The sequence below is a fragment of the Mangifera indica genome, chromosome 1, assembly GCF_011075055.1.
Source record: "Mangifera indica cultivar Alphonso chromosome 1, CATAS_Mindica_2.1, whole genome shotgun sequence".
NCBI lineage: Eukaryota > Viridiplantae > Streptophyta > Magnoliopsida > Sapindales > Anacardiaceae > Mangifera > Mangifera indica.
The window spans coordinates 8,010,806-8,028,009 of record NC_058137.1 but is presented as its reverse complement, the minus strand read 5'-3'; the positions used below and the strand labels follow the sequence as shown (position 1 = coordinate 8,028,009).

Sequence of the window (17,204 nt, the reverse complement as noted above, 5' to 3'; positions counted from 1 at the left end):
AACCGGTAACTAAATAAATAAACAAAATCAAACCTCTTTAAAAATTCAATATTCAAAGTTTTATATTTTTATTCATGAAAGTTTTTATAATAAGTTTTCAACAAAAGTTTTGATTTATTATGATATAAATTATCAAACTATCTTGTATTTAATGTGATGATTTATTGTTGAAATGTACTGTCATAGGCTATATCAAGGAAGAGAACACAGCTGAAGAGAAGATATACTAAAAGAAAAAAGTATTATTAGAATAAACAATAAATTTGTTTAAAAAAGTAACTGCATCAAAAGTTTACCTAAAAATGTTATGCAACAATTTTTTTAATCTATTTTAATTAATATCTTTAAAAAAAAAAGAGAGATAACATACAATTAATAAATGGCTAAAAGATAATTCCCACCCAAGATTTAGTGTATTTTCAAACTCTCACTTGTAAAGTTTCAAAAACTCAAACACCTATCTTTTTGTTAAAATTCTCAGTTAGGGTTAAGGGTAAAATCATCATTTAATAAAAAAATTTAAAAAATAAAATTTTATTACATTTCGCTTTCTCAGTTTAAAAATCTAATAATTCCTCCTCACCCAAAGTTTGAAAAGTGACAATTTTGAAGGATCGAATAACCTAAGAGGGGGGTGAATTAGACAATTTAAAATAATCTTTGCGTAATTAAAGAATTAAACCAATTTAATCAAATCAATTAATGTTTCTTATTTTTAATGCAATTTATGAAAATGACAAGAATATTTAACATAACACAAAGTACAAGTTTAAGGAAAGAGAAAATCAAACACGCGATATATAGTGGTTCGACACAATCTGGCTACGTCCACTCCTTCAAGCTATTTCCTTTGGAGTATTCCACTAATCTTTGGTTGACTAAAAACTCAACTAAGCTTTTCTTCACAACAAAATAGCTTTCAAGGTGCTATTAATTTTTACAAATGTTAGAGCTCAATTTCTCTCATTATAAATTTTCTAATCTCTCAAAGAGTGAACTTCACTCTTTTACGGTATGAATTTTGATATGATTTCAAAATATAATCTCTCTCAAGAGTGTATATGAAAGTTTAAACGTAGTACAATCTAATGCAAATGAAATTACAAAGTGTATGAGCAAGAGTTTTGATTAAAGAAGAGAATTTGCAAGTAAATAGCCCAAAACTAATTTGCTCTCAAATATGTGAAAGTTCTTGGTGGCAAAAATTCTTTACGAATGAATTTGATTAGGTTTATATAAGGAGAAATAAGGAAAGTTACCATTGTGCACAAAAACTAGCTATTTTAATTTTTCAAAAAATGCAAAATTTGGTCGATCAGATGTAATTCGATTAACCAAATGTGATGTGACACTAGCCGTTAGAAAATTCAAAACAAAATTCGATCGATCAAATTTAATTCAGTCAACCGAATTTTGAAAGCCAAAATGATGGCTTTTGGATAATTCGGAAGTTGCTATCAAAGAATTCGGTTGGTCAAATTCGGTCAACCAAATTTTATTACATTTTACCCCTTTACCCCCTAAACCTTTGAAAAGTGACAATTTAACCCATATTTGAAAATTCTTTCAAAACCAACTTTGAGATATGAAAATGTAGTTCACAAAACTTCATCATTTTAAAAGAGTTAATAAACTTTGATGAAAAAATTAGTTTAACCCAATAAGTTTGAAAAACAACATTTTAACCCAAAATGTGAAAGATATGAGAATATATTTTTAAATGAACTATCACATACAAATAAATATTCTAATCAAAATGAATGCTCCAAATTACAAACATGTCTATCTAAACTTGAGTCTTGTCTTCAAATCTTCAAGAATTCTTCACTTGAGTCTTGTTTTTCATTTCTATCTTGAAACTCCTTCAAGTGCATTAGGTAAATTCTTGCAATCTAAACTCACACTCAAGTAAAATCATTAGTCAATATGTTTAGGGGCATATTAGTTTATTATCATCAAAATAAGAACATAATTACTCGTTGAGTTAACAAATTTCTCCCCTAAGATTTTTTTTCCTTTTATTTAGTGACCCATCCCTTTCCAATTGCTAGCCAGCTTTCCCAGATCATTCTTCTCCCTCAATCGGTCTCTCTCACTTCCTCTCCTTTCGTCTTCATCTAAAACAAAGACGACGAGTTTTCGTCTAAGACAAAGATCATTTGTCTTCATTTTTATGTGATTGATGTTTATCTCATCTCTAATTTTAAACTATCAAATCATATGATAATATGTTATTATTTATATATAAAATTGTATATATTATTTATACACATAGCATTATTCAAAAATCTTTGACAAGATTATTCTACTCTTGTTGTTACCACCCTTATATTGCCATCAATTAGTAGTTGGTGAATAAGTCATTTTTCGCTTAAATTTGCTTTTAACAAGCTTTGTTTTAGTTGGATTTTGTTATTTGCATCAACTTTGAGACGTCTCACCACCTGCATAAGCCTCAAACCATTTAGATTCATCAACTCCCCATTGGGAGTTTTCTGGCGACCAACAAATAAGAAAAGAGAATAAGGGAAAAAGGAAGATGGAAAAAGGAGAAAGAAAAATATAAAATAGTGAGGATGAAATTGTATTATGTTTATATGATTAATGACGTAATATATATTAGTCCTATTATATGTTGTACAAAGTGATTAAAATACTTTAAAGGGGATTTGGTTTCAGTCAAAATATTTAATCATTTATTTTCAAATATGTTGTATTTGATAAATAACAGTAATATTATGTATATTTATTTCAAGTATATAATTACGTATATACTTATATGTTTCGTTATATGATTAAGTGTTATTTTATTTTTAATTCAAAATTATACAATTATATGATAACATATATAAATGTGTATATATTTATATATTCAAAATAGATACACATGATTTTATTGAATTTATAAATAGAATGACAAAATATATATTTAAAAAACAAGTGGCATACCTAATTTCTTATTAATTTTTTTTGTCAAATACGGTTATATATATATATATATATATATATATATATATATATATATATATATATATATATATATAAAATTAAAAAAATAAGATTTACTATTCAATTTGGACATCATCTAAACTGTAACTGAAATGATAAACTATTTTTCTAAAATTTATCAACTAAAATTGAATTATTTTATAAATAAAATTAAATTATAATTTTTAAATAATTTAATCTAATTTTATAGTTTGAACTGAATTATATATATCCCTACCAACGATTATAATCGGCAAACATACTATACCCGGTAAGATTTTTTACCTAAACAGAAAATATTTATTTGGTATATGTTTGGGTCCTAAATCAATATAAAGAAAATCATCAAATACGGTGACATGTATTTGATGATTTAAAAGTTAAATACCGGATATGCCCTCAAAATGATAATCTAAATAAATGAATAAAAACTGAAATTAATTAATTATTTATGAAGCAGCTGGCTTACCACCGTCATCACAGCCATCGATCCAGACCCATAAAATAAATTGATAAAACACTCCACCTAAAAATAAAAATACTAACCAACTCCACACGGGGAATTGAGGGGTAAAATAGGAATCCTATAAATTGAACTTTAAAAAGGGCAATTACGAAAGTCAAAAAAGGAAATTACAAGAAAAAAAAGTTGGAAAGAGAGGAGAGGGGTCTTGTATAGTATTGAATCGAACGGCACACCACAGAGCTTGCAAAAAACAAGGAAAACCAGAAGCAAAGCATAAACTCAGATCATATTTCTTGTTTTCGTTTTTTAAAATCTTCAAAACATTGAAAAGGAGATTGAATCAAAGAAATTTAAACTCTAATCGAATCAACTCTAATCACACGGTTGATATTACAGATGTCATCATCAGGTTCTGAGGAAGACGATGAGGGAATCGACTCCTACCGGAAAGGAGGTTATCACGCTGTTAGAATCGGCGATCCATTCGCTGGCCGTCGTTATATAGCTCAGAGGAAGCTTGGTTGGGGTGAATTCTCTACTGTCTGGCTCGCTTATGATACTCAAACCTCGGTACATTTTGTGTTTGATTCATTTCTGGTTTTGTTTTGTTTTGGATTTATGATATGATTCAGGAGATGATGCGTGATCCCGGTAGTTTTACCAGTCATTTGGTTAAGATGATAGTTAGTTAGCATAACGTTACCGTGACTGTATCATAATGCTTTTTGTTTATACGTTTTACGAACTTGCGTGAAAATCATTTCAGTTGTATGATTAATTTTGATATATATTTTTTATTACTTTTTTGTTTAGATTTTGTTCATATTCATTTTCTAAATAATATTAATAATATTAGTACGTCGTTTAGGAGAATTTATTTATTATTCGTATCAAATTCTCTTTTTATAGACAAAGCAAGGGGCCATTCTCTTCGAAGGAATAAGTTTCTTCTTTCTATATTTGACTGGTAATGTGCACTCCTTTATTGTAGATTATGAGATCAATGCCAATGTTAAATGATGATTGGCTGATATCAATAGGGACAAAAATGATCAACTTAGTTTTATCCTTAACAAGTATATTTTTGTTTTCTGTCTATTTTTGACATCTTTGAAAATGAGCAACTGTATTTTTAAACTTCCATTTGTTTCATTATGGGCTTTCTATCTCTGCCTTGTTTATAAAATATAAAGCAATGGTATAGGTATTTACAGCAGTCTTGGTCTGCAACTTTCAAGAGATGTTCTGGTTAATGAAAATAAGTCAAAACACAATGTATCTTGGAGTGGAGATTATAGGATATTGACTATTTGGCAATGGAGTCTTCTTTTAAACCAATAAAATTTTCTTTTCTTTATATTGATTATTTATATAGTTCATCACAGATAGAAGATGGTGAGAATATTAATTAATGTGAAAAACCATAAATATAAGGCACTGGCGCAAAATCATTTCTTTGTTGGAATTCAGAATATATAAGTATTTTCAAAGGTGAAAGCAAATAAATTTATGTAAATAATTTATTTATCTAGGCATTCTTCTCCATATTTTTATAAAAGCATTCCTATTCATTCCCTGCACTGGACTAAAATTTTTAGATCTGGTTCTGCATCCTTATATTTGTATTTTGCGTTTACAGAGTTATGTTGCTCTTAAGATACAAAAAAGTGCTGCAGAATTCACTCAAGCTGCTCTTCATGAGATTGAAATCCTTTCAGCTATTGCTGATGGGGACCCCTCTCATTCCAAATGTGTTGTGCGACTGATTGACCAATTTAAGATTTCAGGGCCAAATGGGCAGCATCATTGCATGGTCCTCGAATTTTTAGGCGATAGCTTACTCCGGCTGATCAAGTACAACCACTACAAAGGGCTTGAATTGAATAAAGTTAGGGAGATTTGCAAATGCATTTTGATAGGTCTGGATTACTTGCATCGAGAACTTGGTATATTACACGCTGACCTAAAACCAGAAAACATTCTTCTCTTTTCTACCATTGATCCTTCCAAAGATCCAATTAGATCTGGACACAGTCCAATTCTTGAAAGGCCTGAGGGAAGCCTAAATGGTGGAGCTACCATGAATCTTATTGAGAAAAAGCTGAAAAGGAGGGCTAGGAGAGCAGTTGCCAGAATTTCAGGAAGAGCTTCAATGGAAGGGGAAGAAGCAGCAAAGCATGAGAGATCTATGGATGGGATTGATGTTAGGTGCAAGGTTGTGGACTTTGGCAATGCATGTTGGGCAGACAAGCCGTTTGCAGAAGAAATTCAAACAAGACAGTATAGAGCTCCTGAAATTGTACTCGGGTCAGGATATTCCTTTCCTGCTGACATGTGGTCATTTGCTTGCACAGCACTTGAACTTGCTACTGGGGAGATGTTGTTTGCTCCTAAGAGTGGACAAGGTTATAGCGAAGATGAGGTAGGAAGGCATTCTTTTAATTAATTGATATTTTTGCTGACTTATAATTTTCCCTGCAAATGCTGTGTTTTCTGGTAAAAAATTCCATCTGAATAATGTGTTATAGCAGAGTGATTGCTCTTCAGGCTGTAACTGATCTTCTGCTATCAAAAGAAAGGGAAACCAAAAAATGAGGGGAAACGTATGCTACATGTGTATTCACATAATCTACCATAATTATCCCTTGGTACATCATTACCTCTGTGAAACCATCATAAGTTATTGATGTGTCAAATGTTTTGTTGATTAGTCTTGTAAATTTTAAATTATTTTAACTGTTAATCCTTTTTACTTTGTTTACATTATGATAAACACACCCTCTTTGCTGCCCTGGGCAAAAGAGAAAACAATGGGGAAAAAAACTATTTATATTAGATACTGATGAACTTTTCATTGGATTGAATTTAGGATCACCTTGCTCTTATGATGGAACTCCTTGGAAAGATGCCTCGAAAGGTAAGTAGATACTAACCACAATAGTGCAATTATTATTTATGTACCTTAAACCATTTCTCCTTTAATGTGTAAATGTGTATATGAGCAGATAGCTATAGGAGGAATTCGGTCTAAGGATTATTTTGACCGGCATGGGGATCTTAAGAGGATTCGGAGGCTGAAGTTCTGTCCACTTGATAAATTGCTTATTGAAAAATTCAAATTTTCTGAGACTGATGCTCGTGAGTTGGCTGAGTTTCTTTGTCCCATTCTCGATTTTGCACCAGAAAAGAGACCAACAGCACAGCAGTGTCTGCAACATCCATGGCTCAACCTTTCAAATTCTACAGAAAACAAAAAGAAAAATCCTACCATGGAGAAGGTGGATGTTGGAATGAGCAAACTTCAGATTAAGGTGGGTAAATGAGGAAAGACAATCCCTCATTCTTTCTGTATAAGTATTGATTGTCATTGTCATTTTTTGGTTTGTTATATTATTAATAAAATTATTTTTTGGCTAATGATTAAATAAAATGTAAATTAGTCATGTATGTTGTGAGGAAATGACATGAAAGAGAAGTTTAACCACAATGACAAACACTGGTGCATCTTGAATGGTACCCATTTACACCCTCTTACTTCTTGATTGAATATCAAACTTTGTTTTGTGTTCAATCAGGAATTAAGTGACACTGCAGCATCATGGCATGCTTTCGCTATGAAAAAGACGACAGATTCATCTTTGAAATCTTAGTTGGCTTCATGATGGTGCTCTTCATTATGCCCCTCTAGTGTATTTTCATACGCTCCCAGAAAATCTTAGATAAGATGGTTCTTTTACGTGTGAATGTCTAGATTTTCACTTTCATCACCAAAAACAAATACATTTTTCCAGCCTAACAGAACAGAGCGCTTTTACCACCACGTTGGAGAGCTGAGGTCAGTGTGGGTCAATATTAATGTTAAGTGCGTTAGAAAATGGTGGTGGCATGCAGGCAATTGCTGCGAGCAACAAAAGCTTTGGTGGGTATTCTAATTCGAAGTGGCCGACTGGGTAGTTGGTGGTGGCCTCACTTATCTCTTTTATGGCCACATGCAATGATTATATTATATTATGGCCAAAAGACTTATTCCCACCAAGGTTTGGTGCAAATCCAAGTCATACCCGTTAACTTTTAAAAACCCAAACATCTTTATGAAATTTTGCGGTTATTGTTAGGGGTAAAATTGTTATTTAACAAAAATATTTTAAAAAGCTATAAATTCATCTATTTTTTCCCTAGGTTTAAAAACTAACAATTTCTCTTCCACCCAAAGTTTGAAAAATGACTATTTCCCCCCTAGGATTTGCATTTTTCCCTATGTCGCTTCTTTGATAACCGAAGCCAGCCAACCCCCTCCCTCCAATCTCTCGGACGAGAATGAATCTTCTACTCGAACCTATGCAATGCATAAATTTGTTTGACTAACACATAGATTGGTCAAACAAATTTACGCATTGCATAGGTTTCGGCTAATGAATCGTTGGTCAACCTCCAATTGGTCGATAATTCGTCCTTGTCTGGGAGATGGGAGTGAGGAGGTTGGCTGGCTGTGGTCATTGGAGAAACGACAAGGGCAAAAATGCAAACCTTAGGGGAAAATAGTCATTTTTTAAATTTTAAGTAAGAAAAATTTTTAGTTTTTAAACCTAGAGAAGAAAATATAATGAATTTATATTTTTTAAATATTTTTTTAATCTCAAAATTTAATAGATAAATAATTATTTAAATTTTTAAAAATTAATAGATATGAGTTTGAGTTCACATTAACCCTTAGGCGGGGATAAGTCTTTTGGCCTTGTGTTATTTACTTGTTTTCACATCTTCAGCTCTTTTGTACCATTTGGAAAACTGTCTTCCTCTGCTAATTAGACAATCAGCAAACCATAATTTTGTGCAAATTATGATCTCCCCTGCTCAGGTTGAAACAATTTGCACTGCATCTTAAAACGGAGATCTGATTTCTATGCTTGCTCTAAAATTTTTTTTCCTTCTTCTTTTCAATTAGCATCTGGACATTGACAAGGAAAGTTGAGCTCATACCAAGCTGGCTCAGCCTTGGTATTATTCATAAAGCCAAATTACAAGTTCCACCCAAAGTTTGATGAAATAATTTCTTACCTTTTAAATTTTAAAAAACTAAATTTTCTTTCTAAATATGTCAAGTTTTTTCTAAAAGTAACGGTTTTGTCTTTTTTATTAAAATTACAAAATTATCATTAGCATTTAATATAAACATCAAATTATTAATATATTTTTATCAATTTGAAAATTTATTACTGAGACACTAAAAAAAAAATAAAAACTTTAACTAATTTTATAATACTTATATTTTGGTCAGTTTTTTAGTAATATAACCATTAATTTTGAAATTATTGAGAGATATATTAAAATTTTAAATATATCTCTAAATTTTTTTGAATTTTTAAAAGTTATCTAAAATATTTATTAATACTTTTAATATTTTTAAAAATTATAATTGACCTTTGAACTATTAAAATGAGAAAATAGAATGAAAAAAAAGGAAAATAAAAAGAAAACTGAGAAAAAAAGATAAAGTTGGAAAAATTTATATAAAATGATTCTTTTATCATTTCATTTAATGGAATTAACTAATGAATAAGAATTTGATATTTTAAAATTTAGACGATGAAAATTTGTTATTTTAATAAATTTTTAATGCAAAAAGTACTATTATATATATAAATAATATATATATTTTGTACATAAATAATAACATATTATTATATGATCGAATAATTTTAAATTTGATTGATGATAACACATACTCATATAGTGATATATCGATGTTTGTATACAAAATATATATATATATATATATATATATATATATATATATATATATATATATATATATATATATATATATATTATTTTTATTTTTTTGATAACCGACAACTCTGTTTTTATTTGTTAGATAAATAAATTCAAGATATAATGATCGAACTCATAATCATTGTATTAAATAAGTCAAAATTTTATAAATATAAAAGAGACTCAAACCTAAATATTTCTTTTAAAACTTTTAATATTTAACAAATTTTATTAACTTTTAAAGTCAATAAATATATATATATATTATTTATATACATAATTTTATTGAAGAGAAAAATAATCTTTTCTGTCTATTTATAACATAGGAAAAGCGTCTCTCCAATGGATGTACGTGTCGCACATCAATGTGACTTACCACCTCCTCTATCAATTGATTCCATATGTACATTATACACAACTTTATTGTAAGAATAATGATAGACAAACCAATATATTGAATTGCCTCTCCTGAGAAAATATAATCTTTATATATTCGGTCATTTTCATATGTCTTCTCCTGAGAAAATATAATCTTTCTTTTTTCTATCTTGTAATTATTATTATTATTATTATTATTGTTTGTTAAATTTTGAAACCTTCTTTACTTGACTTTTTATTATTTTACCGAAATAAGTGAAATATTTCTAAATAATATACAAAAATTTTTCAAAACTATATCCGTATTATTAAATATTCTCTACGAACTTGTCAAATAAGTAGATTATAGTAGCATATTTAAGGATGAACATGACGAAGGACATTATGGGATACCCTATTTTTTACCTTCGTTTTTGTAGGGAATATCAATTTCTATCTCTAATATAGATATGACAAAATTTTTTTATCTCTTATTCGCAAAAATTTATCCCTTGGTCCTTATCTCTTACTCGTGAAAAAAAATTTCTTTTCTATCCTCGTAAACCCTCTCTGTATGCGTTTTAATTATAATACAAATATATTAAACAACAAAATTAACTAAAATTAAAATCAACCCACTATTTTAAATATCATAAATAATAATATATATAATAATAAACATAAATAAATTTAAAAAATAAAAATAATATAATAATAAAACTAGGATGATATATTAATATTTTAAATAAATATAATAATATAAAATAGAAAGGACAAAGACGAGAGGAGAATGAGGATGAGATGGGGCGAGAAAGAAAACGTATATCCTCATTTTTTATTACAAAAATATTTTTTTAACTCTATCTTTATTTATATTAAAGAATTATTTCTCTGTTAGAGTTAAAAAGGGAGAATCAAAATTACCAACCCTATCCATAGGCCGTCACGATTTGCATCAAAGACCTTATAATGGCAGGTGAGGATAAGCATAGACAGCTAATAAGCACAATACCAAATAAAATTTTCATATGGGCAACTAGTATTAGTATTTATCATTGAATTGAAATAGCCAATACATTGAATTGTTGGTTTACCATATTAATGACCTTAATTATATTATTTATTTATATCTAATCCCATCATTAGGCAACGTTTGTTCTTGTTCACTAATTATTTATGTTGTGTCGGTGACATGCCATTGGCCAACCAAGGCAACTTAGGCATACTCCCACACGAAATTTTTTTATTCAATATCTAAATTTCCCTTGAATGTGGGCATTATTGCTTGCAATATTGGGCTGATAATGACGTACGGAAAATACTATTCCATAATTTATGGCCAAACACTTGGTAAGGTTTATTGTATTCTCAAATTAATATATATTAATTATTAAAAATTTAAATATTTATTTATAAATAATTAAAATTATCTTAACTATTAATATTATCTATTTCTCCTCAAAGTTTAGAAACGGTTAAACTTTAAAATAATATATTTTCTTTATAAAGTTTTTTTCTTTTTGTCTCTTTCTTTTCTAATATCATCAAAGGTTAATTTCTCTCGTCCTCCCCTTTTTTAATGTTGTCTCTGAATAAAAATGACTATTTTTGTCTGAAGACAACATTAGAAAAGGAAAGAAAGAGAGAAGTCAGCTGGTGACGATTCTAGAGAAGAGAAGGAGAAAAAAAAACTTTAAAAAGAAAAATATAATATTTCAAAATTTAATCCATGAAAAATTATTAATTTTCTAAACCTATAAGAGAAATGAATAATGTTTTATTATTTTTAATATATTATTAGTGAAATAATGATTTTATCATCGCCCTATTCCCCTTTTTTTTTGTTATTATTCAATCTTTAGGGAAAAAAAAAAGAAAGAACAATGTGTGAAGGTACGAGATAATTGTTATTTTATGAATATAAGTGATGAAATGATATGTTGAAAAGATCGTAGAAACTGTTACAATCATTAATAATTACCCTTTTTATTATTTTCAAACAAAAAGAACTTTAATTTGTATTTTAGACTTATTTGTGTATAGATATATCTAATTGTTGCTCGTATAACTAGTATTTACTATGCAATACTTATACGTTCCTTTGATGCAACTCTTGTCCATTTTATTTCAATTTCATAAAAAACCATAAATTTTGCCAAAAGGATATAAGACTTCATTCCTTAAAAGTTTACTATTTTCCTTTAACCCCTATTTGTTAAGCTTTTTACCTTTTAATCCACCATGCAATGAGCTTAACTTCATTTGTTCCGCACCCCCTGCCCCCGGAAACGAACTCTCCTTGGTCCCCTTGCCCCCCAAATGTGACCATATAAAATTGAGATTGGCAGTTAGAACGTGTAACACTACTATTCTCACCTCTATCATTCATATTCACTTGGAGAATTTTTATTACAGAACCAGAAGGATTATTTTAAGTGATTCCCAATTGACATTGATAAACAAAAAAAAAATTGTAAATCATCGAGAGAGCCAAATTTTGAACATTTTAAAAAATTTATATTAAACGCTATCTCAACCAAGACTCCATGGCCCAATGGATAAGGCGCTGGTCTACGGAACCAGAGATTCTGGGTTCGATCCCCAGTGGAGTCGTTTTTCCCATATTATTTCTCCCTTTTTTAAAATAGAAAGGAACTTAAAAATATTGGAAATGAAGTAGTTCTTGCTTATAGTGATGTCTTGACAAGAAAAATTATTTCCATCTTATATTGTATTACTGTTAGTATCTTTTCTTAACCATTAATGTCAACATAACCAACCAGAATTAATCCATCTAAGCTTACTGTAACGGCCATTCACAATCCCGAAAGTTGTTAAAATCAAGAATTCATCATTCTGAAAGTAAGGTTATTAGTTTATTTGACTTGATTATGAAATAATGCAATAAATTGAGGTAGTCATGCAAGGTAGTAAGAACATGATTGTGAAAGAAAAATAAAGTTGTTCAACTTTGAACAATTTGTTTTATTCAACTCTCTCAAACAAAATCTGATCATTACATAAGCATTATTGTTGTGTCTTGAGTAAATCCCAGTTCCCCAACCATTGTTTCATCAAAATTACTTGTGAAAACTGCAAGAAAGGACTATTAAATCTCAAACATAAATCCTGTATAAGCAAGCAACAGCAAAGAATGACTTGCCATGAGTACAAACCAAAGAAATTTAAATTAACTTTGAAAATATGCAGAAGATCAATATACTGCTATCTAATATTGCATCCCTCTCTCATCTCAACTCCATGCTTTGTTGTTATGTAAAAGCAGCTGGCACTACATGAAATGTAATAGTAAAAGCAAGCATTTAATTGTTAAACATATACAGAGCAATTCAACTTCCTTACAGAGCCAGAGATGAGCGAAATGAAAAATCAAAAGAAGCCGTTTCTATAAAAAGAGCATCACAAATCCTACCTCAGCTAACTTCCTCTATCATGGTAGTCACCTGTCTCCACAACAAGATTTGACCACTATGATTGCACAACCTTGTTTTGTTTGATGCATGCAGGTGCCTTGAACTCCTGGCATTTCCATGTTGGTGTAGGTTCCGTTGGCATCATACTGTCAGAAGAAGGCTCCAGAGAAAACAAAGGCATGTTACCAGGAGGTGGATTGCTCATGTTCTTATCAGCCAGTGGAGGGGCTCTACTAATCAATTCCTCCTTAGGATTTACTCTGTCCTTGTAATTGCAAATGCTTAAGGGCAGCTTTTTTAGCTTGAGCCTTCCCCTCTTTTTACCAGGAGAATTTGTGTCCTCCACAGTTTTATCCTTTGATTGACTTGATTCTACTACTTGGCCAGATTTTTCATATTTAGATGCCGTTTCATCAGCTCTAACTGTGTATGCCTCCTGAATGGAGCCCTGATTTTCAGAGTCTACCTTGCCTTCTGCAGCACGTCCATTGGATGGACAAACTGGGTGTTCTCTCAAGATCAAAACCCCATTGGGAGCCCTAATTTTCTCAGAGGTGTGCGAGTTTTTAGGCTTCTTATGTTTATGACCTTTCAAATCAGAACCTGAAAAGTTCCTTGAGATTCTGGGAGAGCTGTTCATAACTCGATGCAACCTTCGGGCTAGTTCTTCATCACTCTTATTATTCTCAATTGATTGATGCTTTTTGTACAAAAGCTGAACAGGAACGTGCTTCTTCGACTTGTTCTTTTTCAAGTGTCTGTCCTTGGAAGCCATCTCTTCGTTAAAAGAAGCAACCAAGTCTAAAGCACTCTTAGCAGCAGTAATTGCTTTTGTGGCAGCAGCAGCCTTCTCCTCAGCAGCAGCTCTTGCATCCTTTGCGGCCTTAATCGCTGTGATAGCTGCAAATTGTGCCGACTGTGCAACCTCCTCATGAGAAAGAGCCGAATTATTCATTGTTGAATTTAATAAATTGTTAAGATGGGCATTAAAGTCATTTGAAAATTCACTTGAGTAAGGACTATTAGGAGGAGATGAAGAAGAAGCCACTGCTGGTGGAGGTGAAGCCCCATCACCCTCGACATCAACATTTCCATTAGCATCGAAAATCTGTTTCTTGAATCCAGCAAGCAGACGCTTCCGGGGAGGCAAAAGGACATCAGCATCCAACTGGTTGATGTCACACATATTAGCCTCCATTATTCCTTAGTAATCAAAACCCTAGACACCCAAATGATGGAAAATTCTTTAAACTGATGATATGATCACTCCATCTACATTCACACTAAAACAAGATGAACCAGTACTCAGAGTTAGAATTTAACCTATGGCCAAACCCTAAAAAAAATCTAAATCACTTAAATATCCACAAACCCAACAAAGTCTTAGAGAAAAATTTATACAGAACCAGCATAGATTTGGCCAAACTTTGCAACTGAATCAGATTTCAGGAAGGCTCAATTTTTACAGCCAGAATTGACAAATAAAAAATAATTAAACAAAAAAACTTTAAAACCCTACATTTCCTTCATTTCAATTCAAGATTTAAATAAAAAAAGCAACTTTAACTGAATCCTTATAATCATTTATCAGATTTGAAGATTATATTCTTCTCTAATATTAAAAACAATGTAATACACAATGCAAAAGCTCAAGTTTGATTATGTCCCACCTTCACTGCCAACCAACCAACCAACCAAACCCTCCATTAAAAATCATAACTCATCAACACAACAAGGAAAGATCAAACACAAAAGAATTCACAAAAGCAAACAAACACCATGCAAACAACACAATCAGACAGACACTAATGAAAAACACGAGAATTTCCATTTTCCCATCTAAATTACAATCCAACCAACCAAATTACGCGACAATCCGGAACAACAGAAGCTTGATTCAATAGAATTACGTGAATCAGTTCAAGTTGAGGGCTATTTTACGTTAAATTAAACAAGGGTAACAGCTGAATTTTAATAACAACATAGGCGAACCTGATGATATACGAAATGATACCTTGATGTTAGGTATTGTGAAAGATATAGAAGAAGAAAGAAACAGCTGGGCTAAAATTAGGGTTTTGATGAAGAAATCCAGGGAGTTGAAAAATATAGAGAGAACAGAAGAGAAGAAAAAGAAGATCTTGTGACGTGTGTTTGTTTAGTTTATATATGTTAGAAAAAAAAATTATTTTATTTTTTTATTTTTGGTAATTTTGATTGGTTCTGATTCTATAAACCCATAAAACAAAACACCTTCATAATTTCAATCTTGTTCTGTTCTTACAAATCCCCTCACTCTTGTTTCTTAATTACATCAACACCATCACCTCTCTCTTCATTTTATAAGGCCAAAGGACTATTTCACCCTCAAGTTTTAGTGCATTTTTAAAGTCATACCCATAGGTAGGGCTGGATTCGAGCTGAGCCGAGCTCGGCTCGCAGCCAGCTCAGACTCGGCTCGGTTTATTTATGGGCGGCTCGAGTTCGGCTCGGTTCGACTCATTTTTCATATCAAAACGACATCATTTTGCATATATATGGATCAAAACGACATCTTTTGTATAAAAAATTTAAAAAAAAAAATCTACCGAGCCAACCCGAGCCAGCTCGAGCTCGATCGAGCCGAGCAGAGCCCGAGCTGGCTCGACTCGAGTCCAGCCCTACCCATAGGGTTTGAAAAAACTAAAGTCTCATCCATAGGTTAACTTCTGTTAAAAAATAAGGGTAAAATCATTATTTCATTTATTATATTAAAAAATATAAAATTCATTATATTTTCTCCCATAGTTTTAAAAACTAACAATTTCACTCATGTCTAAAGTTTTTTAACTTTCAAAAGTAACATTTCCCCCCACCCCAAAACCTAGGGATTATTTTTCAGATGTTCTCTGACTACTATCTCTGGCAACCGATAATAACGCTTCAATCGACTACTCATTGGCCACCTGATCTTCACTCTCCAGTGGAAGAAGAGGCAACAAAGACACATCTTCATCGATTTCATACGAATCAACGAAGACACATCTTCATCGATTCCATACGAATCAACAAAGACGCGTCGATTCGTTTGAATCGAAGAAGATGAACATCTTGGAATTGACGAAGACCCTTGTCTCCGTTGATTCATCTAGAATCGACGAAGACTTTGTCGATTCCAAAAGAATCAATGAAGATGAGTCTTCAGTGCATCATCTAAAAACTTTGGAGGTGGCCGGTGTGATGGTGGGTTGAAGCTCTTTGTTTGATGGGCAGAGAACTTCTGAAAAATAAACCCTAGGTTTTGGGGGGATGGGGGGGAGAACTGTTACTTTTGAAAGTTAGAAAACTTTAGACAGAGATAAATTTGTTAGTTTTTAAAACTATGAGAGGAAAACATAATGAATTTTATATTATTTTAATATAATTAATGAAATGATGATTTTACTCTTACTTTTTTTAACAAAAATTATCTCACAGGTAAGACTTTAGATTTTTCAAACCCCAAAGATTTGACTTTAAGAATGTACTAAAACTTGGGGGTGAAATAGTCCTTTGGCCCATTTTATAATTAGGTAACCATGTACCTCTCCACCCTCAATTATCTTTCATCTTTTCTTCTTGTGTACTTCTCTTGTGTCAGTTGCCAAATGAGATAAGGATGGTTTGCAACACACGGAATAGAAAAAAGGTGCAAGAATTACATAGACATAATATAATAAATGATAAAAAATATATTTATAAAAAATGTTTTTAAAATTTGGATAAGAAAAAAAAAAACAAAACGTATATATATATTGATTTAATATGATATATCATTAATAATATATTTTTAAAAGTATGACAGTATTAATCATAATTTTAATATTTTTCATAAATCTTCTGATTAATAATTTAAATATAAAATATATAATTGATTATTAAACTTAATATAATATAATATATAATTAAAATTAAATCATCATAAAAAATTATTGAGAGAGGCTAGAGATTTAGATAACAAAAAAATTGGGTTTTTTATTTTATATAGTTATAATATTATCATAATTAATTAAAAATATATGAAACATTTTTGTATTTTAAAAAATTTATAAAAAACAGAATACGATAAAAATACGCGTTTAATATGAAAAATATATAAAATACATAGTTAATACCTTTTGAATTAAAAAATTCGTAATCACATGTTTAAAACGCGAATTCACATTTTT

The 17,204-nt window shown here is 30.6% G+C and overlaps 2 protein-coding genes and 1 non-coding gene across 7 annotated transcripts; 2 read left to right on the top strand and 1 right to left on the bottom strand.

The window, feature by feature from the left end:
* The first annotated feature begins 3,625 nt into the window (after nt 1-3,625).
* Nucleotides 3,626-6,871, top strand: LOC123208758 (SRSF protein kinase 1-like). Its single transcript, XM_044626273.1, has 4 exons — nt 3,626-4,024; nt 5,094-5,876; nt 6,324-6,371; nt 6,460-6,871. Exons 1-4 carry the CDS (start codon nt 3,851-3,853, stop codon nt 6,775-6,777), a joined length of 1,323 nt encoding a protein of 440 aa, XP_044482208.1. The 5' UTR covers nt 3,626-3,850; the 3' UTR covers nt 6,778-6,871.
* Nucleotides 6,872-12,123: 5,252 nt separating this feature from the next.
* Nucleotides 12,124-12,196, top strand: TRNAR-ACG. Its single transcript has one exon. It is a non-coding gene; the product is annotated as a tRNA-Arg (tRNA).
* Nucleotides 12,197-12,748: 552 nt separating this feature from the next.
* LOC123229465 lies at nt 12,749-15,186 on the bottom strand. Of its 5 annotated transcripts, none has more exons than XM_044655290.1 (2): nt 15,032-15,186; nt 12,749-14,300 (listed from the first exon to the last, which is right to left on the bottom strand). In XM_044655290.1, the coding sequence occupies exon 2, from the start codon at nt 14,213-14,215 to the stop codon at nt 13,073-13,075; it is 1,143 nt and encodes a 380-aa protein (XP_044511225.1). In that variant the 5' UTR covers nt 14,216-14,300; nt 15,032-15,186; the 3' UTR covers nt 12,749-13,072. The 5 variants fall into 5 exon arrangements, with proteins under 5 accessions (XP_044511225.1, XP_044511241.1, XP_044511260.1 ...); XM_044655306.1 differs by having other exon boundaries at nt 12,749-14,236; nt 15,032-15,185; XM_044655325.1 differs by having other exon boundaries at nt 12,749-14,185; nt 15,032-15,174.
* Nucleotides 15,187-17,204: the final 2,018 nt, after the last annotated feature.